This window comes from Hyaena hyaena, unplaced genomic scaffold (genome assembly GCF_003009895.1).
Source record: "Hyaena hyaena isolate Hyena2069 unplaced genomic scaffold, ASM300989v1 scaffold_1123, whole genome shotgun sequence".
Classification (NCBI taxonomy): Eukaryota; Metazoa; Chordata; class Mammalia; order Carnivora; family Hyaenidae; genus Hyaena; species Hyaena hyaena.
This window is the reverse complement of record NW_024081756.1, coordinates 415,553-440,262: the sequence shown is the minus strand read 5'-3', so window position 1 is coordinate 440,262 and position 24,710 is coordinate 415,553. Positions and strand designations below refer to the sequence as shown.

The window sequence follows — 24,710 nt, the reverse complement described above, 5'->3', positions numbered from 1 at the left end:
TTCTTCATTAGCAACGGGAGAAAAGTAAAGTGAATAAATCCCTCAAACTCCTTTTAACTTCAATTTTTTATAGCATGGTCCTTAAAAAGAACTTTAAGTTATTTTATTAGACTGACTTAAAATCATTTCCTTTGCTTTATTTGACCTGCTCTCGAGTGACCAGAAGATATGTGGGAAGGTGAAACATGGAAGAAAAGCAGTATTTGATTTTTTGTTAGTAACACATTCCATTGCTGAATTAAATATGCTTGAATAAAATTCAGTTACTTACCTACTGGGGAAACAGCTAACGTAAATTTGCTTGGGTCACTGGGCGAGCTTAGGCCAGCAGAATTTTCAGCATATACACGGAACTGGTAGTCTAGGCCTTCCATTAGTCCAGTAGCTCTATATTCTCTTCCAGATATGGGTGTCGTATTAATTCTTTGCCAGAGGATACTGTTTCTTTCTTTCTTTTCAACATGGAATCCAGTAACTTCTGAACCACCGTCATACACTGGAGCATCCCAAGTTAGTGACATGCCATCAGAGGTCACATTGTATATAACTGGCTTTCCTGGGGGGCCAGGAATCCTGAACTGGTGTTTTGCCACAATAATGTTTGAGACAAGTGGCTGGCTGACTCCATATCTGTTTTCTGCCCTAACTCTAAACTGGTATTCAGAATCTTTGATTAGATTAGTAACTTTGAAAGTTGTCCTGGCAACACTTGAACACACCATCTTCCAATTAGTTTGTGAAGCTTCTCGCTTCTCAATGCTGTAGCAAGTAATTTCTCCTCCTCCGTCATCTTCGGGCACGTCCCATGACATGATGACACTGTCAGCCTTGATTTCATCAAATCGAATGGGTCCTTTGGGCTTTGATGGTGGGCCAAGTGTGATGATTGTAATGGGAAATGAGTTTCTACAAACTGCATTATCAAGAATAATAGTGTATTTCCCTCCGTTCTCCTTCTTGACATTCTTAATATTCAAAGTAATTTTGTTTTCGGTTTTACCGTAACGAACATACTCGCTTTCTTTCAATGGCAAACCATCTTTCAGCCAACTGATGGATGGTTTGGGTTTTCCTTTATAAGGTAATTCCAGGTGTACATTATGCCCAATTCTCACAGCGACTTGTGCCCCAGGGATTTCTGACAGGTCAACTTCAGGTGTAATTATAAGTTCTTTCACTGTAATTGGCCCAATGGTGACAGGATCACTCAGTCCTTTCTCATTTTTCGCAGACACTCTGAATTCCAGGACTGACTGTTCCTTAAGTTGGCCAACTTCGATTTCACAGGTCTTACTTATGCCAGCATGTGACCATGTTGGTTCACCTTTACCTTTTCTTTCCACGACATATTCTGTGATGACACTACCACCGTCAAAGTCAGGCTTGGTCCAGTGCAGGGTAACAGATGTCTTTGTGGAGTCTTTCATTGAGAGATCGCGTATGGGAGCTGGTACTTCAGCAGGCTTCACTGGCTCTGTAGTGTCACAGGGTTCCCCAATTCCAATTTCATTTTCTGCAAGAACTCTGAAGAAGAAAGCAGTTTTCTCTGACAAATCTGTTATCTTAAAAGATGTACTGGAACATTTGTGTGACACTGAAGACCATGTTCTCTTGGTGGCATCTCTCTTTTCAATGATATAATTAATTATGGGAGATCCTCCATCAATGAGAGGAGGATCCCAGAACAAAGTGACTGTGCCTTGAGAAACATGTTTAACCTGTAGCTTCTGGCAGGCGGCTGGTGTATCAAGCACCTTAACGCTCACAGTCGAAGACTTTGGTTGACCATCGCCATTTTCGATTGTGAGAATATATTTTCCTGTATCATTGCGAGTGACTTGAGGAATAATTAGTAAGGAAGATGAATCAGTGTTTTGAATGTTGTATCTGGCATCACTGCCCAGATTCTTCTCATCCTTTCTCCATGTGACAGTTGGTGGAGGTCTGCCTTTAAAGGGAATCAACACGTGTACATCTTCACCGGCTTTAGCTATAACAGAGGTTCTGAGAGCCACATCTAGGTCAATCTCTGGTTCCTCTGTAGACACAAAATGGACATGTTTCAAATTTTAAAGCAAGAAAATGAACAATTTCTTGGAAGCACTCTAATAAAAAAAATAAACACATAACCATTCCAGTGGGTACATACCAAGTATATCTTTAGCTTGTACAGGTTCAGTCATTTCTATAGGTTCTCCCTGTCCAGCACAGTTTATAGCAGACACCTGGAAGTAGTAGTTGACTCCAGGTTTCAGGTTAGATACCACATATTCTGTAGTTCTGACTTCTCCCTTGGTAGAGACAACAGTCCATTCCTCTTCCTCTCCTTGTCTCATTGCGACAACATATCCAGTAACAGTGCTGCCTCCATCATAGACAGGTTTACTCCAGCCAAGGGTGATGGATGATTTGGTTGAATCTGCAATTCTTATCTTAGCTGGTGGGCCTGGAGGGTCTGGAATGACCATTCATAATATGATAATTACCCAATCATGTACAATTTAGTGACCTCAAAGAGACATAGCAAAGATGTGGCATTTATGAGCACTTACCAATAGGATCAGCAGCTCTGTAGAAGTCAGATGGTTCAGAAAATGGACCTTGGCCAGCAGCATTTATAGCACAAACTCGGTATTGATAGTCACTGTTTTCTGTGAGTCCTGTCACTTTCTCTCTGGTGTCCCGGATAGTCTCCTTTAGGACTTTAAACCATCCGAGGCTTTTCTTGTCTCTTTTCTCAAGGAAATAGCCACTTACTTCACTACCACCATCAGCAATTGGCCTGCTCCAGACAACAGTCATTGAATTCTTGGTAATCTGTGTTACCTCTGGTATGCCTGGAGGCCCAGGAGTAACTGTTTAGAAAGAAAAGGAAAAGGAGTTTGAAGGATCAACACCACTGATAAATTCTACCTTTCAATCTTCAAATCCTATGCAAGAATAGTAGTTTTACTTATTATACTTTCCACCCTATGAAAAGGATAATAGTGAGGGGAGATGTGAGACAAAAGAAAATAAAAATCATTCTAAAAAACATATTCACAAGCTAGCAGGATAGTTTATTTGTGAAATTTTCAAGCATTTGATTTCAGTTTCCTAGTGAAATTATGTCTCACCAAATGCATTCTTTGCTACCACTGGATCAGATTCCAGTGGATCGCCAATTCCATATTTGTTCACGGCTCGAACCCGGAAGATGTATTCATTTCCTTTGATGATTTTGGTGGTTGTAATGATGCACTCTTCCAAATTTTCGGACACCATAGACCACACTACGCGGCTTGTCTCACGTTTTTCCACGATATAGTGAGTGATTTTTGCACCGCCATCATCCGCTGGAGGGTGCCAGAGCAGAGTTATCTTTCCAGCAGTGACAGTCTTAAATTCAATTGGTCCACCTGGAGGTCCTGGTTTGTCTGTTAATGAAAGAATGAAACAATACATCAGTACTTTTAAAAGACTCCTCATTTAAAATTGCTAAGTTTTAGATAACAAAATATGATGTTGATCTATAATCAGCACCTACCAAGGATCTGTACTCTGATGGTGGCTGAGGCTGAGCCCATGGCATTCCTTAGTTTTAATTCATAGCTTCCACTGTTAAGGCGATTTGCATCTTTGATGAGTATAGATGCAAGGTCAGTGGTATTTTCAACACACACCAGTGCATTGGTTTGTAACTCTTTATCATCTTTATACCACTCAATTGTAGGTTCAGGTTTCCCAGAAATGCCAGCTCTGAGCTTCACAGATGTACCTGCTCTATATTTGACAACTTCTGTATATTCTAGAGGCAAATCAATTACAGGGCCACCTGCAAGTGAAACAGATGAGAAATATTTAAAAGATCACAAGTATGGAAAAAATAATTGCAACTTCAAAGTAAGGCCAGTGGCCTTTATTAAGTAATATAGTACTTTTTTTTTTTTTTTACACAGTAGTTCTAGTTTTATTTACCTATTATTTTAAACAGTAAAATTTTACAAGCCATGCTTCTATCCCAGATGGGGAAGAAAGGTTGTGAGGAAGCTCTGCCCTTCAAAGACACACTAACTACACAGGGACTTCAATGCCTTTGAAATGTATTTTAAAGTCTATCAGGTATTTAATTCCAAGGATAAAATGGGATATGGTTGTGAGAACATCCCTGAAGAAGCTGCATTATATGTTTTCTTTCATTTCAGAGTCTCCTTTCTTTTCCTCTGTCTCCTATTCTTGTTATTTTCCCTTCCCAGTTCACTGATTCCTGAGTGTGGGATGTTCAAGTCTGATTCTTGAAGTATGAATTCTTTACTCACAGAGTATTTCACTGGGCAGATTTCCTTCCAGGTTGATTGGAAGCTTAGGACTTGTGAGAAACTAAATTTGAGAAATTTGACTTGCTTCACAGTCTCACAACAGTGTTCACAAGGCCTGATTCATAAAGAGCAGCCTTGAGGGTCTCAGCATGAGAACAGGGGTGGAGCCTTCTGCCCAGACACCATAGAGACTCCTTGAACACCGGGAACTTTTAAAAAGAGTATCACAGGGTACCTGACCCTCATGAAATTTTAGTTTTGAAACCACTGTTGAGTTGAATGTGTTCTTTATCTTCTACAGTAGTCAAGTATGTGTGTTTTGGAATGATAGCCATGTAGAGAGAGTTCTGGAGTCTGTCTCATTGAGTTCCCACTGTATACTGATGAGCTGCTTGGTGTTGGGAAAGTTACATAAACCCTCTAAACCTCAGTTTCTCTTCTGTAAAATGGGATAACATTAGGGCTGTTAGAATTAGGCAGAGAATTCATGAAAATTCCCCAGTTTATGTTAGCTGCTGCTAATATTATCATCAATGCCTGTTTAGTCTTTGATTTATGTAAAAGGAATATTCTCTGAGCACTCAACCATGGTTTTAATTATTAACTCTCACAGTTTAAAATGGAAAAAAAAGGGAAAGCGCTAACTCATAAATACAATCAAAGAATCCTAAACGGTTGAAGTTAGAAAGGACTTTAGGTATCCTGTAGTCCAAATCTCACATTTTACAGTTAAGAGACCAGGAGAGATTAAGGAATTTTCCTGAGATTCCCAGCTAGTTCATATAATTTCTTCAAATATCTAAGTTAAGGTGCATAATCAAGTTATTCTATAGATTAGGACCAGAAAAAGTAAGGAAAGATACTAGGTTAAAATGCTATTGGGATTCAAAGTTCTAAAAATGCTCACCATAAGAATCAATGCACGTAATGGGGCCTACAACCTCTGATGGATTGCTGACCGAACCAACAGCATTCCTAGCCAAAACCCGGAATTCATACTGGGAATTCTGAGTCAAGCCAGAGACCGTGAATTGAGTCTCGATAACATTGGTGAAGCTGGCCTTGGTCCATCTGCCATCCGGAAGGTCTCGTCTCTCAACAATGTAGCCTGTAATTTTGCTTCCTCCGTCGAAAGCTGGTTGTTGCCATGAAAGGTTGACAGAGTTCTTGGAAATATCAGTGATACGGACATTTCTTGGGGGTTCTGAGGAAATAAGAGAAAGCAAATCAGTAGAACTTCTGTCAACATTATTTTGCATTTCAGAAATAAGATTTGCATTTTTAAATAGAATCATCCTTCCTGTGGAAAATACATACCACAGGCATCAATGGCTAGGACTGGTTCAGAAGGATGGCTGGGTTTTCCAACACCAGCAGCATTTTCGGCATATACCCTGAATTCATAAATAAGTCCAGCACTGATTGTCGTGACTTTGAAGTGAGTTGTGCGGATGACCAGTTTGTTGGCTTTTTGCCATAAAATACTGTTTCTGTCTTTCATTTCCAGGTGGTAGCCAATAACTGCACTGCCTCCATTGGACACTGGTTCATGCCAGCCCACAGTGATACTTTCTCGAGTAACATTAGTGACCCATGGCGTAGATGGTGGTCCAGGTGTTGCTACAAAAGACAGGAGTCCCTTAGGTTAGTACAGACATTTAAAACACGTATGTAAATGAAAACCTGGGATCTCTGAGAAGTTTGACAACTTACTGTATGGTAATTTGACAATCACACAAGCTGAATCTATGTGATCACTTATGCCAAAGCGATTTTCTGCCTTGATGCGAAATTGGTATTCTTCTCCTGTGGTCAGTTTCATGACTTTAATCATGGTCCTTGCAACTGTTGCAGACACTTCAGTCCAGACTGCAGTACTTGTCTCTCTCTTGAGTACAATGTAGTTGGTAACTTGACTTCCACCGTCATACTTGGGTGGCTCCCATTTGAGAGTCACGCTTTCTTCTGTTATATTGCTAATAACAACAGGGCCGGTTGGGGGACCAGGCCTGTCCAATACAATGATGTTAATGAAAGCTTTGGTGGCTCCACTGGAGTTGGCAGCAGTGATCTCATATCTTCCAGCATCAGCAGGAACGCTTTCTTTGAGATTGATGGTCAGGTTCTCAGCAGTAATTTCAGTATTAAATCTCATGGTTGCTTTCAGGGAGACACCATCTCTTGATAAGGTCACTTTGGGCAGTGGTTTTCCAGAAATTGGAATGTCAACTTTAAGGTTTGAGCCAGCTCTAACATATACAGTATGACTTGGGAAATTCTTCATATCAATTTCAGGTGGTTCTGAAAAATAAGAATATGTCAGACGAAGGTGAAAAAGAGTTTCTAAAAAATTAAACAAGCCGTTTCAAATTTTGCTTCTACATAAAAATTAGACCTACCCAGTTGTTCCTTAATAAGAACAGGAAGCAGAAGCTCTCTTGGGTCACTCAGACCAGCTTGATTTTCAGCAAACACCCGGAAAAAGTATTCAGAATTCTCCCTCAGACCAGAAACAACATGATGGGTTGATTTCACCACTGCACATTTAACCCAGTTTTTCTGTCCCTTTTCTAGTGCTTCAACGATGTAGTGTACAATTCTGCTTCCACCATCGTGTTCTGGCTTCAACCAGGTCAGTGAAACACTATCTTTGGATACACCCGTTACTCCAAGTTTTTCAGGTGGGCTTGGTTTTTCTAAGAAAGTAAAACGTAAAAAAAAAAAAGGGATTATTACAACATTCTCCACCCCCCATATGTGTTCTTTCTGCATTGTCAAAGAAAAATTTTAAATGAAGGCTACATACTTAAACTTTGATTTGAATCTTTTTATGTGACCAGCTTAGCTTCTGAGCCAAGCAAAGCTTCCTCATTAGATGTCATGATATGTCATTGGAGTCCAATTCAAATTAAGTGTCAAATGACTTGATTAAATGGTAAAATTTATCCCGAATTTATCATGGGTACAAAAATGAGGAATAAGATGAACAATCTTACAATATTTCTGTACTCACATACTATTATGTATGTGCAGTCAAATTCAGTTATGCTTAAATTCAACATATATTATCCAATTCCAGTTATGTAAATTTGCAATTTTTTATCAACGAACAATTTTCTCTATTAGAGATTTCATGTTGTGCTATAGTATGAATTGTTGAGATGTGAACTAAAAGCCTTTAAAACTGAGTGAAACTAATTAGAATGGTTCATAGTATTCTAGGAAAATTAATATAGGTATAAGTTGTTCTTTGTTCTTAAAACATACCTGTTATTTTTACTCCTTCTTTTGTTTCTGCTGGTACACCAACACCAAACTCATTTTCTCCAGAGACTCGGAAGTAGTAAATTGCCCCTTCTTGTAAGTTGGTGACTTTGTAGGAGAGGCGGTTACAGTTGTTGGTCACAGAGACCCATGCTTTCATACTGGCCTCACGTTTTTCAATGTGGTAATTCTTCACTGGTGCTCCACCATCGTTTTCAGGAACATCCCAGGATAATACTGCAGACTCTTTGGTTACATCGTGTACAGTAATATTGGCTGGAGGACCAGGAGAATCTAAAACTTTGACAACTAAGGTCAGTGAAGCAGTGTTCAAAATATTCTGAATTGTTAATGTGTATTTTCCAGAATCATTTCTGTTGGCATTTTCAATAGTGAGTGATGTGCGAGAGTCTGTGGAATCAATATAAGCTCTAGTGCGGAGGTCAGTGTCTGGCTTACTCCACGAGACGCTAGGTACTGGTCTTCCTCGGAAAGGTATGGTCATGGTAAATGAGGCACCAGCCTTGACAGTCAAGGTCTTCTTCATTTCACTGTCAAGATCAAATACAGGTTCTTCTTCTCTTTCTTTTGCTATTTGGGGATCAGAGCTGTCACTGGGATCACTAGCACCGACCTTATTGATAGATCTTACTCTGAAAACATATTCAGCTCCTGTTGTTAGTCCACCTATGGTATATTCTGTGCCTCTTAAGTTCTGAATGGCAGTTTCCCATTCAGTCTCATCAGACTTTTTGTATTCTACAGTGTATCCAGTTACTGGGGCCCCACCATCAAACAAGGGCTTAACCCAGCTAATAGTTATATTTGTCTTGCCTGAGTCCACAATTCTGGGTTTGGATGGAGGAGATGGTAAGAATACTGGATCTTCTGCCCGAATTAAGGGAGAGGGTTCACTCGGAAGGCTCAGTCCAGCAGCGTTTTCCGCATAAACCCGGTACTCATATTCACCTCCTTCCCGAAGTCCAGTTGATTTCACTCTCAGATCATAAACTGGTTTTTTGTTTACACGCACCCATCGTAGGCCGTTTTTCTCTCGCCTTTCAATTATATATCCAGAGATTTCACTGCCTCCATCACTCTCAGGTCTTGACCAGCAAAGTGTCATGAACTCTTTGGTCACAGATGTAATTTCCAAAGATGTCGGTGGACTCGGAACTGTAAATGGATCTAGTGCCTTTACTGCCACACTCTCTAGGGGCTCACCAACACCATATTTATTAACGCCTGTTACTCTAAAGATGTATTCATTTCCTTTGAGTAACTTGGTTACTTTACAGGATGTTGTCCTCAATTCTCCTTCACATATTGTCCACGCAAGGCGGCTTGTTTCACGTTTTTCTACAATGTAATAGTCAATATCTGCACCACCATTTTCTTGGGGTGGTCCCCAGGAAAGAGAGCATTTCTCAGCTGTGAGGCCATTAATTTCAAGTGGTCCTGCTGGTGGGCCAGGCTTATCAAGTACCTTGCAATTAATTGCCATAGACCGAGTTCCTGCAACATTCTTCAGTGTTAGTACATACTGCCCGGTGTCTCGTCTGACACAGTCTTTCACTGTTAACATAGTATCATAGTCCGTTGAGACAATTTCTGTTCTTGCTCTTTCTTCAATTTCTACACCATCCTTGGCCCAGGAAATTACTGGCAGTGGCCGCCCTGCAATATCTGCATTTATCTTAAGCACCTCTCCAGCTTTGACAACAATAACGTCTCGGAACTTGACATCCATCATAATTCTTGGAGCCTCAACATCGTCTTTAACTGTAATAGGTCCAGTGGATTCAGATGGTTCACTAATGGAGTCAGCAGCATTCTTTGCAAACACCCGGAATTCATAACGCTGATCTTCAGTTAGTTCAGTAACGTCAAAGTATGTTTCTTGTATGTTAGTAAAATTGCATTTCAGCCACCGGCCATCAGGTAGTTCTCTACGTTCAATGATGTATCCTGTGATCTTAGCTCCACCATCATAATGTGGTTTAGACCATTTAAGTGACACTGACTTTCTTGTGATATTTGTGACTTCAGGTTGTCCAGGAGGGTCACAAGGATCTCTTGCAGGGACTGGCTCACAAGACTTACTGCATTTACCAATTCCAGCAATGTTCTCAGCATATACACGATACTCATACAGGAGTCCTTCATCAAGGCCAGAGACTTTCATTTGAGTATCAGTGATGAGGAGTTTATTTGCTTTTGACCAAAGAATGCTGCTTCTCTCTTTATATTCAAGGTGATAGCCAATTACTTGACTTCCTCCATCATTTACTGGCACTTGCCAGGTTACAACCATAGTAGATTTTGTGGCATGCACAACTTTAGGAGTACCAGGAGGACCTGGGGGGCTGAATGGATACTCTGCAACAACAGGTGAAGATTCACTGTAGGAGCTCTTGCCATAGCGGTTTTCTGCACAAACACGGAACTGATACTCACTTCCTGTTGTCAGACGAACTATTTTAATGGATGTTCTTGCAACCGCTTGTGAAACTGTGTGCCATGTTGTAGAAGTGGTTTCTCTCTTCTCAACGATGTAATTGCTAATTTGGCATCCACCATCATATTCTGGAGGATTCCAAGAAATTGTTACATTGTCACAGCTAACTTCATCAATATGTACAGGTCCTGGAGGTCCTGGTCTGTCAAGGACAATTACAGTAATAGGAACTGTTATGGATCCAGCACTGTTTGAAACACACAATTCATAAGTTCCAACATCTTCCCTTGAAGCTTCCTTAATAGATAGTGATGTTACAGTCTTTGAAGTAGAAACATTGACCCTTGTGGTTTCTTTGAGAATCTGACCATCTTTTTTCCAGCTTACAGTAGCTTGAGGTCTTCCTTTAAATGGAACATCAATCTTAAGTTGGTCTCTAGCCTTAACATTGAAAGTATTGAAAGGAAGCTCAACTGAGGGCTTTATTTCAATATCCCTTGCAATTACTGGCACTCCAAGTTGTCTTGGATCACTTCTTCCCTTTTCATTAACTGCAGCTACCCTGAAGGTATACTCTTCTCCAGCAGTTAGCCCAGATATAGTTGCTTCTAGAGTCTTGACTTGTGTGCAGGTGCTCCATTTTTCACTCCCTTTAGTCTGCATTTCAACTACATAACCAGTAATTTTGCTGCCACCATCACTTTCTGGTTTCTCCCACTTAATTGTAGCTGTGTTACGGGTCACATCGACAAGAGTTACTCTTCCAGGTGGGAGGGGTGGTTCAGAAACTTTAACAGGTTCAGCTGTTTCAGCTGCCAAACCAATCCCATATTCATTGGAAGCCAAGACTCGGAAGTAGTAAGAACATCCTTCCTGTAGATTTTCGATTTTAAAAGAATTCTTAGTGCAATTGTTTGTAACAGTAGCATATGCTTTTCTTGTAGTTTCCCGTTTTTCAACAATGTAGTTTGTAATCTTAGCCCCACCATCAATAAGTGGTGGTTCCCAAGACAATGTCACCGAGTCTTTCTTTACTTCTCTTACATTCAAATTCACAGGGGCACTGGGTGAGTCAAGAACTCTGACGTTCACAAAAGCTGTTTTGGAGCCACTGTTATTTTCTAGTGTCAGATTATAACGACCGCTATCAAATCTGGTAACATTATCAATTACCAACATGGTGTATGAGCTGGTCACCTCAATCTGGGCCCTCTCAGTGAGGATGCCTTCGGCCTTTTCCCATTTAACTTCAGGTTCTGGCCGACCTTTGATGGTGACAAATAAGCGTAAAGTAGTACTTGCACGCAGAACGACCACCTTTCTGAGATCAGCATCCAGTTCTATTTCTGGTGGCTCTAGCCTCTCTTTAGCAACAACTGAGCCAGGTATAGTTGCAGGTTCACCTACACCTTCAGAATTGATGGCACAAATACGGAAGTTATATTCAGTATTTTCTTTAAGCTTGGTCACTGTGAACTGCTTTCCTTGTAATCCTGTTGGTGGAGTGCAAATTGTCCATTCATCAGCAGTGGCTTCTTTGACCTCAACAACATAGCCCTTAACAGGTGCACCACCATCATAAATTGGCTTATTCCATGCCAGGGAGACAGAAGATCTGGAAGTATCTGTTACTTTTGGATTACTTGGTGGACCTGGTGGATACAAAGCATCACATGCACGATAGAAAACAGATGGCTCACTAGGTTCACCCACACCAGCCGCATTTTCAGCAGCAACTCTGAACTCATAGGAATGACCTTCGGTAAGACCAGTTACTCTGAATCGGAGATCTGTTAGTGTTTTCTTATTGCACTTGGTCCATCTGATACCTTCCTTATCTCGTTTTTCAAGAATGTAGCCCTCAATTTCAGCACCTCCATCATCCGCCGGGCGTGTCCACGTTACTACCATAGAGTCTTTAGTGATTGCTGAGGCTTCAGGTGGTGAAGGAGGACCTGGTGGTTTATAAGGATTACAGGCTATAACAGGCTCAGATTCCAAAGGCTCTCCAATTCCATATTTATTCACAGCCATGACACGGAAAATGTACTCATTACCAGGAAGAAGTTTAGTGACTTTGTAGTTAAGGGCCTGTACCTCAGTTGAAACCTGGGTCCAGGAGAGTCTGCTTGTTTCTCTCTTTTCAATGATGTAATGTGAAATACTAGCACCACCATCTTGTAAAGGTGGGTTCCATGCCAGGTAACATTTCTCAGCAGTAACTCCAGAAACTTTCAGAGGTCCTTCAGGGGGCCCTGGCCTGTCAAGTACCTTTACAGTGATGGGTATAGACTTTGTACCACCAACATTGCTGAGTTTCAGAATATATTGTCCTCCATCAGTACGTATACAGTCTTTGACAACAAGAGTGGTTTTCTGAATAGTGGACTTAATTTCCATCCTAGCAGCTGTTTCTTCAAGCTCTCTTCCATCTTTTGACCAAACAATATCAGGTATAGGTTTGCCACGGATATCAGCTTCAAGGACAAAAGTCTCTCCTGCATGAACAACGATTACATCTTTATATTTTGGATCCATCGAGGCATTTGGTGCATCAATTTCATCTCTTGCAGTGATGGCACCAGTGCTTTCAGATGGCTCACTAAAGTTGCCAGCTGCATTTCTTGCAATTACTCTAAATTCATATCTTTGGTCTTCTACAAGTCCACTCACTGTAAATTCAGTTTCTAATACATTGGTAAAGCTGGCTTTCATCCAGCGGCCATCAGGTAGATCTTTCTTTTCTACAATATAACCTGTTATTTTGCTACCACCATCATAGGCAGGTTTCTTCCATTTCAGTGTGACATTGTTTCTTGTAATAACAATAGCTTCAGGGCGACCAGGTGGGTCACATGGATCACGAGCGACAAAGCATTCTGACACTTTGCTAGGCTTGCCAATGCCAACAATATTTTCAGCAGAAACTTTGAACTCATACTCAAGGCCTTCGTCAAGCCCAGTGGTTTTGAATTTGGTGTCTTGAATGAGAGTCTTATTTAATTTGACCCATAAAATGCTGTTCTTTTCTTTCTGTTCAAGATGGTAGCCAATAACTTTGCTACCTCCATCATTAACTGGCTCATGCCACTGCACAATCATTTGGTCTTTTGAAATTGATGTCACAAAAGGAGTTCCAGGTGGTCCAGGTTCTTTAAATGGATATTGTACAATAACTGGTTTAGAATCCAGAGGGGCACTTTTTCCATACCTGTTTTCTGCAAAAATTCTGAACTGGTACTCAGTGCCTGTTTTCAGTTTGGTTACTTTTATTGTTGTTCTTGCAACTGTTGCTGATACCACATGCCAAGTGGTGGTAGTTGTATCTCGCTTCTCTACGATGTAGTTGCTTATTTGGCAGCCACCAGTATAGGCTGGAGGTTCCCAAGATATGACCACAAAGTCTGCACTAACTTCATCAAACCGAACTGGTCCAACTGGAGGTCCAGGCTTTTCCAAAACAATAATGCTGAGATTTTCTGTTGCTGTACCTGCACTATTTGTTGCTGTTACAGTATATTTTCCAAAGTCATCTTTGCTACTCTCTTTAATGTGCAGAATAGTTGAAGTAGCTGTTTCCTCAACATTTACTCTTGTTGTCTGTTTAAGAGGTTCACCATCTTTGACCCATGAAATTTTAGGTCTTGGTCGGCCGATAACTGGAATTTCAATTTTAAGATCTTCCCCAGCTTGGACACTGTATGTGTTAAATGGTAACCTAAAACTGGGCTGTATAGTCAAGTCCTTGGCTATCACAGGAACACCAAGCACTCTTGGATCGCTTTGTCCTTTCTCATTGTAAGCCTTGACACGGAACTGATATTCTTGTCCAGAACTCAAACTAGTAACAACTGCATTACAGACTTTGGATTCAGCCACAACGCTCCATTTTTCTGTTCCTTTAGGCTGCATTTCAACAACATATCCCAAGACTCTGCTACCACCATCATGTTCAGGTTTCTCCCACATCAGCGATGCACTGGTCTGGGACACATCAGTGAGTGTAACTTTTCCTGGTGGGGAAGGAGGTTCAGCAGCTTTCACAGCATCAATAGTTTCCACTGGAACACCAACTCCAAATTCATTTTCAGCCATAACTCTGAAGTAATAAATGGCTCCTTCTGTAAGATTCTCAACTTTGAAGCTTGTTTTACCGCATTTACTACTCACATTAGCATATGCTTTTCTGGTTGACTCACGTTTGTCAATAACATAGTTCTTGACCTTTGAACCCCCATCAATGATGGGTGGTTCCCATACCAGAAGGACAGAATCTTTTTTCACTTCTTTGACTGTCAAATTCTGTGGTGGTCCTGGGGTGTCAAGAACTTTCACTGTTACAAAAGCAGATTTAGATCCACTGCTGTTTTCCAGCTTGAGAATGTATTTTCCAGCATCATTTCTATCACAGTTATCAATGGATAGTTGAGTATAGTTTACTCCCTTTTCAATTTGGACCTTATCTGTGAATTCGCCTTCCTCTCGAGACCAAGTGATCTCAGGTGTTGGGCGACCCTTGAATGGAATGTGAATTCTGGCAGATCCACCAGCTCTTACAATGATTCCTTTCCTTAATTCAGAGTCCAGGTCAAGTTCAGGTGCTTCAAGTTTATCTTCTGGTTTCACAGTACCAGGAACGGATGTAGCCTCACCTAAACCAACTTTATTGAGGGCACAGACTCGTATTTTATACTCTTGGTGCTCAATGAGTTTTGAAATTTCAAATCGTGTGACTCTCACGCCAGTCTGTGGAGTAACTATTTGCCATTCCTCTTCATCTGCTTTACAGATTTCTACTACATATCCTAGGATCTCACTGCCACCATCATAGATGGGCTTACCCCAGGCAAGTGTGATTGAATTTTTAGTGGTGTCTACAATGTGTGCATTTGTGGGTGGGCCAGGTTTGAACACAGGATCACAAGCCTTGTAATAAACTGTAGCTGGACTTGGTTCTCCAACTCCAGCAGCATTTTCTGCAGAGACTCTGAATTCATACTCGTGATCTTCTGTTAATCCCGTTACTCTTAGACGCAAATCTGTAATGCGGCGTTTATTACATTTTATCCACCTAATGCCACTTCTGTCTCTTTTCTCTACAATGTAACCAATAATCTCACTTCCACCGTCACTATCTGGACGGTTCCAACAGACGGTCATGGAATCCTTGGCAATGTTTGTGACTTCCAAGCTTTTTGGTGGTCCAGGAAGCACAAATGGATTTTTCATTAGTACTGGTGCAGATTCCAAAGGCTCTCCAACACCGTATTTGTTGACAGCCATTATACGGAAAATATATTCATTCCCCTCTAAAAGTTTGGTAACTTTCAGAGAATTGGTCACAACCTCTGAAGCAACAACAGTCCAGGCAAGTCGACTCGTTTCTCTCTTTTCAACAACATAATGAGAAATGTCACTGCCACCATCTTGAAGTGGTGGAGACCATGTTAAAGAGCATTTTTCAGAAGTGACTCCAGTAACCTGGACTGGCCCTTCTGGAGGTCCTGGTCTATCTAATACTTTTACATTTACTGGGAATGACTTAGAACCTGCAACATTGGAAGCTCTTAAAATATACTGTCCACCATCAATTCTAATGGCATCCTTTACTATAAGTAAAGCCTTGAAATCTGTGTTCTTTATTTCACATCTGGCAGATTCTTCAATTTCCTTATCTCCTCGTAACCACTCAATGGTCGGTAGGGGCTTTCCATAGACATCAGCCTCAAGCCGGAATGTTTCTCCAGCATTTACCACTATCGTGTCTCTGAATTTTGGATCCATTGAAATTCTCGGGAGTTCGACCTCATCCTTGGCAGTTATTGGTCCAGTACTGTCAGAAGGTTTACTTATTGCACCAGCTGCATTCTTTGCAATGACTCTGAACTCATATCTTTGATCTTCAGTAAGACCTGACACAGTAAATTGAGTTTCAATGACATTTGTGAAGCTGGCTTTCATCCAGCGACCCTCAGGCAAATCACGTTTTTCTACAATGTAACCTGTAATCACACTTCCACCATCATATGCAGGTTTGGTCCATTGTAAAGTGATTTCATTTCTTTTAACCATTATTGCTTCTGGTGTTCCTGGTGGGTCACAGGGGTCTCTGGCTACATAGCATTCAGAATTCTTGCTTGCTTTACCTACCCCTACAATATTTTCAGCATAAACTCTGAATTCATATTCAATGCCTTCTTCAAGATTGACTGCTTTAAATTGGGTGTCATGAATAATAGTTTTGTTGGCTTTTGTCCATAAAATACTATTTCTTTCTTTCCTCTCAAGGTGGTAACCTATGACTGGGCTTCCACCATTATTGATTGGTTCATGCCACTGAATGACCATGGAGTCTTTGGAAATGGAGGTGGCAAATGGTGTGCCCGGGGGGCCTGGTTCTTTGTAGGGATATTGAGCTACAATTGGATCAGACTCCAAGGCAAAGCTTTGTCCATATCTGTTTTCAGCAAAGATTCTGAATTGGTATTCTGTACCAGTTTTCAGTTTAGTCACTTTGAGTGTGGTTCTGGCAACAGTAGCAGAAACCGTATCCCATACTGTGGTGGTTGTATCTCTTTTCTGAACAATGTAGTTGGTGATCTGGCAGCCCCCTGTATATATTGGGGGATTCCAAGACAGTGTAATACTTTCAGCACTGACTTCATCAAATTTAACAGGTCCTTTTGGAGGATCGGGTTTATCTAGAGTTATAATTTCAATGGATGCTGTTTTCTGACCCACCACATTAGCAACTGTGATTCCATAATGTCCACCATCATCCTTATGAGTGTCTTTAATACTGAGTATAGTGAGGTCAGGTGAGTCCGTAACATTGACTCTTGTAGTCTGCTTCAATGGAAGATCATCTTTAGTCCAGGTAATGGTTGGCTTAGGACGTCCAGAAATTGGCACTTCTATTTTCAAATCTTGGCCAACCTGTACACTGTAATTGTTGAATGCAGGTCTTACGTCTGGCTCAATGACCAGATCTTTGGCAACTATTGGAACTGCAAGGGACCTAGGATCACTTCTTCCCTTTTCATTTACAGCAACAACTCTGAAGAGATATTCTTCTCCCTGAGTTAGGTTAGTAATTACTGCTTCAAGGGACTTGACACGAGCACACTCTGACCATTTCTCACTATGTTTAGCTTGCATTTCCACAATATACTGAATGATTTTGCTGCCACCATCATGTTCAGGCTTTGTCCAACTCAAGGAAACACTGTTTCTGGTGACATCATCCACAGTTATTTTTCCTGGAGGTTGCGGGACTTCTGCAACCTTAACTGGATCAGTAGTGTGGGCAGGAAGACCGACACCATACTCGTTCTCAGCTGTGACTCTAAAGTAGTAACTGGATCCTTCTTGGAGTTGATCGATCTTCCAAGAATTCTTATGGCAATTTGTTACAACTGCAGCATATGATTTTCTTGTGGCTTCACGTTTCTCAACAATGTAATTTTTAATTTTGGATCCCCCATCCAAAAGAGGAGGTTCCCATGTAATAGATACAGAGTCTTTAGTGATTTCTGTGACTTTCAGGTTAACAGGTGGACTTGGTGTATCTAGGACTCTCACAGTCACAAAGGCAGACTTTGTTCCACTGCTGTTTTCTAATGTGAGAGTATATTTTCCACTGTCATATCGGTTGACATTGTCAAGAACAAGAGAGGTGAAACTGCTAGTGACGTCAATTATAGCTGCATCTCGGATTTCACCATCCATCTTCCCCCATTTAACTTCTGGTGTGGGACGACCTTTAATAGGAACAAACAGCCTTAAGGAGCCACCTGCCCTTATATTTATAATTTTCCTTAGTTCTAGGTCAAGTTCAATGTCTGGTGCTTCCAATTTTTCTTCAACAATAACAGGTCCAGGGACATCAGCATGTTCTCCAACTCCAGCTTTATTAACAGCACAGATGCGGAAGTTGTATTCATGCTTTTCCGACAGCTTTTCTATTTCTATATTTGTTTTATTGATTCCAGTTGGTGGAGTGCACATTGTCCATTCACCAACACTCACATCACATTTTTCAACAATGTATCCTTGGATTTCACAGCCACCATCATATATTGGTTTGCTCCAAGAAAGGAAGACAGAAGATCTGGTAATATCCACAACCTTGGGATTGTTTGGAGGTCCTGGTTTATAAATAGGATCACAAGCCTTTTGGTAAGCAGAAGGCGGGCTTGGTTCACTAAGTCCAGCAGCATTCTCGGCTGAGACTCTGAATTCATAATCATGATTTTCTAGGAGTCCAGTTACTCTCAGGCGCAATTCTCCAATCAGGCGTTTGTGGCACCTTGTCCATCTAATGCCCTCCTTATCCCGTTTTTCAAGAACATATCCAAGAATCTCACTGCCACCATCGGATGCTGGTCTTTCCCATACAACAATCATTGAGTCCTTGGTCACTGTTGTGATTTCTGGAGTCTTTGGTGCATCTGGCACTACAAACGGATTCTTGGCAATTACTGGCTCAGATTCAAGAGGTTCACCGACACCGTATTTGTTTACAGCCATTATACGGAAAACATACTCATTGCCTTCAAGAAGCTTAGTAACCTTGTAGCTGAGAGTTTGCACATTGGCATCAACCAGAGTCCAAACTAAGCGGCTGGTTTCTCTCCTTTCCACAATATAATTTATGATATCGCTCCCACCATCCTGTAGTGGGGGTTTCCAAGCTAGTGTGCATTTTTCTGCTGTCACTCCCGATATAACAACAGGTCCTTCAGGTGGCCCTGGTCTATCAAGAACTTTGACGTTTACAGTAACTGATCTCTCCCCTGCAACGTTTTTGGCCTTTAGTATATAATTTCCACTGTCGACGCGTACTGCATCCTTTATGCTGAGGCTGGTAGCAAAGTCCATGCTCTTTATTTCTAATCGAGCTGTATTTGAAAGTTCCTGATCACCTTTTACCCACTGAGTGGTTGGTATTGGTTTGCCATAAATATCTGCATCAATCTTGAATGACTCACCAGCATGAACCACAATTGTGTCTTTGTATTTTGGATCCATCCTTATTCGTGGTGGATCTACCTCATCCCTTGCTGTTATTGCTCCTGTGCTTTCTGAAGGCTCACTAAACACTCCTGCAGCATTTCGAGCTATGACCCGGAACTCATATCTATGATCTTCAACTAGGCCAGTTACTTCAAACTGAGTGTCAATGACATTTGTAAAACTGGCCTTCATCCAACGGCCCTCAGGCAATTCTTTCTTCTCAACAATATAACCAGTGATCTTGCTGCCACCATCATAAGTGGGTTTCTTCCATTGGAGAGTCACAGAATTTCGCGTGACAATAATTGCCTCTGGCCGCCCTGGTGGGTCACATGGGTCACGAGCTACATAGCATTCTGATACCTTACTTGGCTTGCCAATGCCCACGATGTTCTCTGCAGAGACTCTAAATTCATATTCAATGCCTTCATCAAGGCCAGTTGTTTTAAACTTGGTTTGAGGAATAGGTGTTTTATTCAACTTCACCCAGAGGATACTGTTTCTTTCCTTGCGTTCTAGATGATAGCCGATGACTTTGCTCCCTCCATCACTAACTGGCTCATTCCATTGTACTTCCATGCTGTCCTTGGAGGAGAGTGTTACAAATGGTGTGCCAGGTGGACCAGGAACTTTGAATGGATACTGGGCTACAACAGGCTCTGAATTGAGGTAGGTACTCTTTCCATATCGGTTTTCAGCTGCAATCCTAAACTGATATTCACATCCAGTCTTTAGTCTGCAAGCCTTTATTGTTGTCCTTGCAACAGTAGCTGACACAATTTGCCAGGTGGTTGTGGAAGTGTCCCGTTTTTCTACAATGTAATTATTGATAGAACTCCCACCATCATACTTAGGTGGGCCCCAGGAAAGAGTGATACTATCAGCTGTCACTTCATCCATTTTAACTGGTCCAGTTGGAGGCCCTGGTTTGTCAAGAACAATAACATTAAGGGTTTCAGTAGCTTCACCAGCCGAGTTAGTCAGTTTAACTGTGTAATGTCCAACATCTTCTCGGCAGGCTTCCTTTATTGTCAGTAGTGAATTATTTTCCGTGCTCTCTGCATTTACTCTAGTTGTTTGCTTCAGTGGTACATCATCTTTATGCCAGGTAACAGCTGGTATAGGGCGTCCAATGAATGGCACATCAACTTTTAGGTCTTCTCCTGCCAGTACAGTGAAAGTATTGAACAGGAGTTTGAAGGCAGGTGGAATGACAAGATCTTTGGCAATTACTGGCACACTCAGTTGTCTAGGGTCACTGATACCCTTTTCATTCTGAGCTGAAACACGGAAAGAGTATTCTTCACCCTGAATTAATCCAGTTATAGTGGCTTCAGTGACTTTGACTGTGGCACATGTGGCCCATTTGTCACTACCTTTGCTCTGCATCTCAACAATGTAGCCTAGAATTCGGCTGCCTCCATCATGCTCTGGTTTTTCCCAAGAGAGTGACACGCTATTTCTGGTGACATCCATCAAAGTTATTTTTCCTGGAGGAAGGGGTCTTTCTGATGCTTTCACAGATTCTGCAGTTTCAGCAGGCAGCCCGATGCCATATTCATTTTCAGCAAGAACCCTGAAATAGTAACTACACCCTTCTTGAAGCTGGTCTACCTTCCAGGAAGTCTTGTGGCAATTTGTTGCAACAGTTGAATATGCTTTTCTTGTTGATTCCCTCTTTTCAACAATATAGTTCTTTATTTTTGAACCACCATCAAGGAGGGGAGGCTCCCATGTCAATGTGACAGATGTCTTAGTGACCTCCTTTACCTTGAGATCCTGTGGAGGGCCTGGTGTATCTAATACTCTAACATTGACAAACGCAGACTTGCTGCCTGAGCTGTTTTCTATAGTTAGTATATATTTGCCACTGTCAAATCTGTTTACATTTCCGACAATGAGCAGGGTATAAGAGCTTGTGGATTCAATGCTAGCTTTATCTAAAGATTCTCCATGTTCCCGGGTCCACTTCACCTCAGGTGCAGGCCTTCCTTTGATTGGAACAAAAAGTCTCAGGGTACAACAAGCTCTTATCGTAACAACTTTGCGCAGGTCAGCGTCTAGTTCAATCTCTGGAGGTAGCATCCTTTCTTCAGCCTTTGGAGTTCCAGGAACAAGTGCAGGTTCTCCCATTCCTTCAGAATTCATGGCATAGATGCGGATTTTATATTCCTGATTCTCTGTGAGGTTGGTGATGGTGTAGGAAGTTGCCTTGAGCCCAGCTGGTGGAGTGACGATCCGCCATTCATCTTCCTCTGGCAGGGCAATCTCAACAATATACCCAGTGATTTCTGAGCCACCATCATAGATTGGTTTATTCCAAGCAATTGAAATGGATGATCGGCTTGTATCGAGAACACGTGGGTTACCTGGTGGGCCGGGCTTAAACACAGCATCACAAGCTTTATAAAATGGACTAGTAGAACTTGGTGCACTAATGCCAGCAGCATTTTCCGCCATAATCCTGAACTCATATTCATGTCCTTCTGTCAGTCCAGACACTTTATATCTTAAATCAGTAAGAGTTTTTTTGTTGCATTTCACCCAGCGCTGCCCAGCTTTATCACGTCGTTCTACAATGTAATTGATGATTTCACTTCCGCCATCAGAGTCAGGATGTCCCCAGCAGACAACCATTGAATCTTTAGTAATAGCTGTAACTTCAGGGTTTTTGGGTGGATCAGGGGGTCCATAAGGATTTACTGCAAGCACAGGCTCTGATTCCAGTGGTTCTCCAACTCCATATTTATTTACAGCCATGACACGGAATATGTATTCATTGCCTTTCAAAAGTTTAGTGACCTTTAGTTTGGTTACTTGGACTTCGGAGGCTACATTTGTCCATGCCAATCTGCTGGTTTCACGTTTCTGAACTATGTAATGATCAATTTTGGCACCTCCATCATCCAGTGGAGGCAGCCATGACAATACACATTTTTCTGATGTCACCTCAGATACATCTAAAGGTCCTTCAGGTGGGCCTGGTCTATCTAGAACTTTGACATTGAAAATATGCTTAGCAAAACCACCAGGATTAGTTGCTGTAAGGATATAGGCACCACTGTCTCTTCTTGATGAATCCTTGTTTACCAGATGAGTTGAGAAATCTGCAATTCTTATTTCTAACTTTGCTGTGCCTTCAAGCTCCTTTCCATCTTTGGTCCATTCCATTGTTGGAGGTGGGCGACCTGAGACATCGGCTTCTAGCTTGAATGCTTCACCTGCTTTTAATACAACTGTGTCTTTAAATTTAACATCCACCATTATCCTTGGTGCTTCAATGTCATCCCTGCACGTGATAGCATCTGATGGCTCAGATGGTGGACTAATAGCACCAGCAGCATTTTTGGCAATGACACGGAATTCATAGGCAGCATCTTCCGTTAGGCCGCTGACCGTAAATTCATTCTCCAATATGTTGCTGAAGTTGGCTTTCAGCCACCGTCCATTAGGAAGATCTCTCTTTTCAACTATATAACTAGTAATTTTAAAGCCTCCAGTATATTCAGGCTTAGCCCATTTAAGTGTCACTGTGTGTCTAGTAATATTTAGAGGAACTGGTTTCCCAGGTGGGTCAATGGGATCTAAGGCAAGCATAGGTTCAGATGGCTTGCTTGGCTTGCTTTTGCCTGCCATGTTTTCTGCAATCACTCGGAATTCATAAGCAATACCATCTGTAAGTCCACTTGATTTGAAAATGTTGCCTGGTACCAATGCTTTGCTCACAGTCTGCCAGAGAATACCATTGCGTTCTTTTCTTTCAATGTGATATCCTAAAATGGGGCTTCCACCATCAGTAAGAGGTTCATGCCAGCTAATTGTTATTGAATCCTTGGTAACTGCAGTCACCTGAGGGGTCCCAGGAGGCCCAGGAACCTTAAATGGATAGTTGGCAACTACAGATGCTGAGGTGATGGCTGGTCCAACTCCATATCTGTTTTGAGCTTTTACCCGGAATTGATACTCCACTCCAGTAGTAAGGCGAGTAGCTTTATAGGTAGTGCGTATAACAGTGGTGGCTAACTCAACCCATGTAGTACTGTCAGTCTGTCGCATTTCTACTACATAGTTGCTTATTGGCACACCTCCATCATTCTCAGGTGGGTCCCAAGAGAAGGTTATAAAATCAGAGGAAACTTCATCAAATCTGATTGGTCCAGTAGGTGGTCCTGGGATATCATGGACTTGAATGGTGATGGTATCACCAACCTCTCCTACAATGTTTCTTGCTGTTAATGGATAGGGCCCACTATCACTTCTTACACACTCATTTATATTTAAGATGGTTGAAGTTGCTGTATTTTCAAAATTAACTCTCTGTGTCTGTTTAAGAATCTGGTCTCCTTTTTTCCATGTAACTGTGGGCTTTGGTCGACCAAGCACTGGAATTTCAACTTTGATGTTGTCACCAGCTCTGGCAATGACTAATTTCTGATAAATGCCACGGAGGTCCAATTCTGGAAGCATTGTCTGTTCCTTGACAATGACAGGTCTGCTTTCTCTAGGTGCACTTCTTCCTGCACTGTTCACTGCCATCACTTGGAAGGTGTATTCTTCCCCTTCAGTTAGATTCTTCACGACACATTCTAACCCCTTCACCGTTGTGATATGGGTCCATTGGTCAGAGCCTTTTCTTTGGGCTTCGATCACATAGCCAGTGATCTTACTGCCACCATCGTGCTTTGGTTTAGGCCAGGCCAGGCTGACTGTGCTCTTAGTTATGTCCATAATGTTAAGACTGTCAGGTGGTGATGGTGCTTCGGAGGCTTTTATAGGTTCTGTTGTTTCTGCTGGCTCACCAATTCCATATTCATTTTCTGCCATCACTCTAAAGAAGTATTCACATCCTTCAGACAAGCCAGTAACTTTATATGTGCATTTATGGCACTTAGTGGTGGCTGTGGAGTAAGATTTCCGTGTGGCTTCTCGTTTCTCCACAATATAGTTTGTTATACGTGAGCCCCCATCTATCAGAGGGAGGTCCCAGTGGAGGGTGACACTGTCCTTTGTGATATCCGTAGGCCTTAGGTTAAGGACAGGCCCTGGAGTATCCAAGACTCTGACGTTAACGAAGCCACTTTTCTTCCCGGCAGGATTTTCAATGGTCATGACAAATTTACCAGTGTCATATCTGTTACATTCTGGTATAATTAGAAGAGTAAATGATTCTGTATTTTCAATGTTAGCTCGGTTCTTAAGGTTGATACCATCTTTGGTCCATGTCACTTCAGGAGCAGGACGACCTTTAATTGGCACGAATATTCTAATGCTGAGTCCTGCTCTAACAACAAGTGTTCTTCGAAGCTCAGCATCTAGTTCAAAATCAGGAGCCATTTCCCGTTCTACAATTTCAACATCTGGAATAATTGCTGGCTCCCCAATACCTGCATCATTGATGGCTCTGATTCTAAAATTGTATTTTTCTTTAGTGTGAAGATCAGAGACAACAAATTGAGTGATTCGGAGAGCAGTTCCTGTTGTATCTTTTATCCAGGCCTCATCACCTACTTTTTGATGCTCTACAATATAGCCAGTGATTTCAAGTCCTCCATCATAATGAGGCTTGCCCCAGGCTAAAGAAGCAGATTTCTTGGTAGTATCAGTGACATGTGGATTTGAAGGTGGGCCTGGGGGATCTGAAATAGAAACAAAGACACAAAAATGTATATTAGCAG

At 41.6% G+C, this 24,710-nt stretch overlaps 1 protein-coding gene across 1 annotated transcript in view; it reads right to left on the bottom strand.

Moving 5' to 3' along the window:
* The window catches only part of TTN (titin), a 274,001-nt gene that overhangs the window by 26,211 nt on the left and 223,080 nt on the right, over positions 1-24,710 (bottom strand). Inside the window, 10 exon segments of the mRNA XM_039222380.1 lie at positions 272-2,038; positions 2,150-2,455; positions 2,553-2,855; positions 3,117-3,416; positions 3,527-3,814; positions 5,206-5,502; positions 5,616-5,918; positions 6,012-6,599; positions 6,698-6,994; positions 7,566-24,671. Of these exon segments, the coding sequence (XP_039078311.1) occupies positions 272-2,038; positions 2,150-2,455; positions 2,553-2,855; positions 3,117-3,416; positions 3,527-3,814; positions 5,206-5,502; positions 5,616-5,918; positions 6,012-6,599; positions 6,698-6,994; positions 7,566-24,671 (21,555 nt within the window).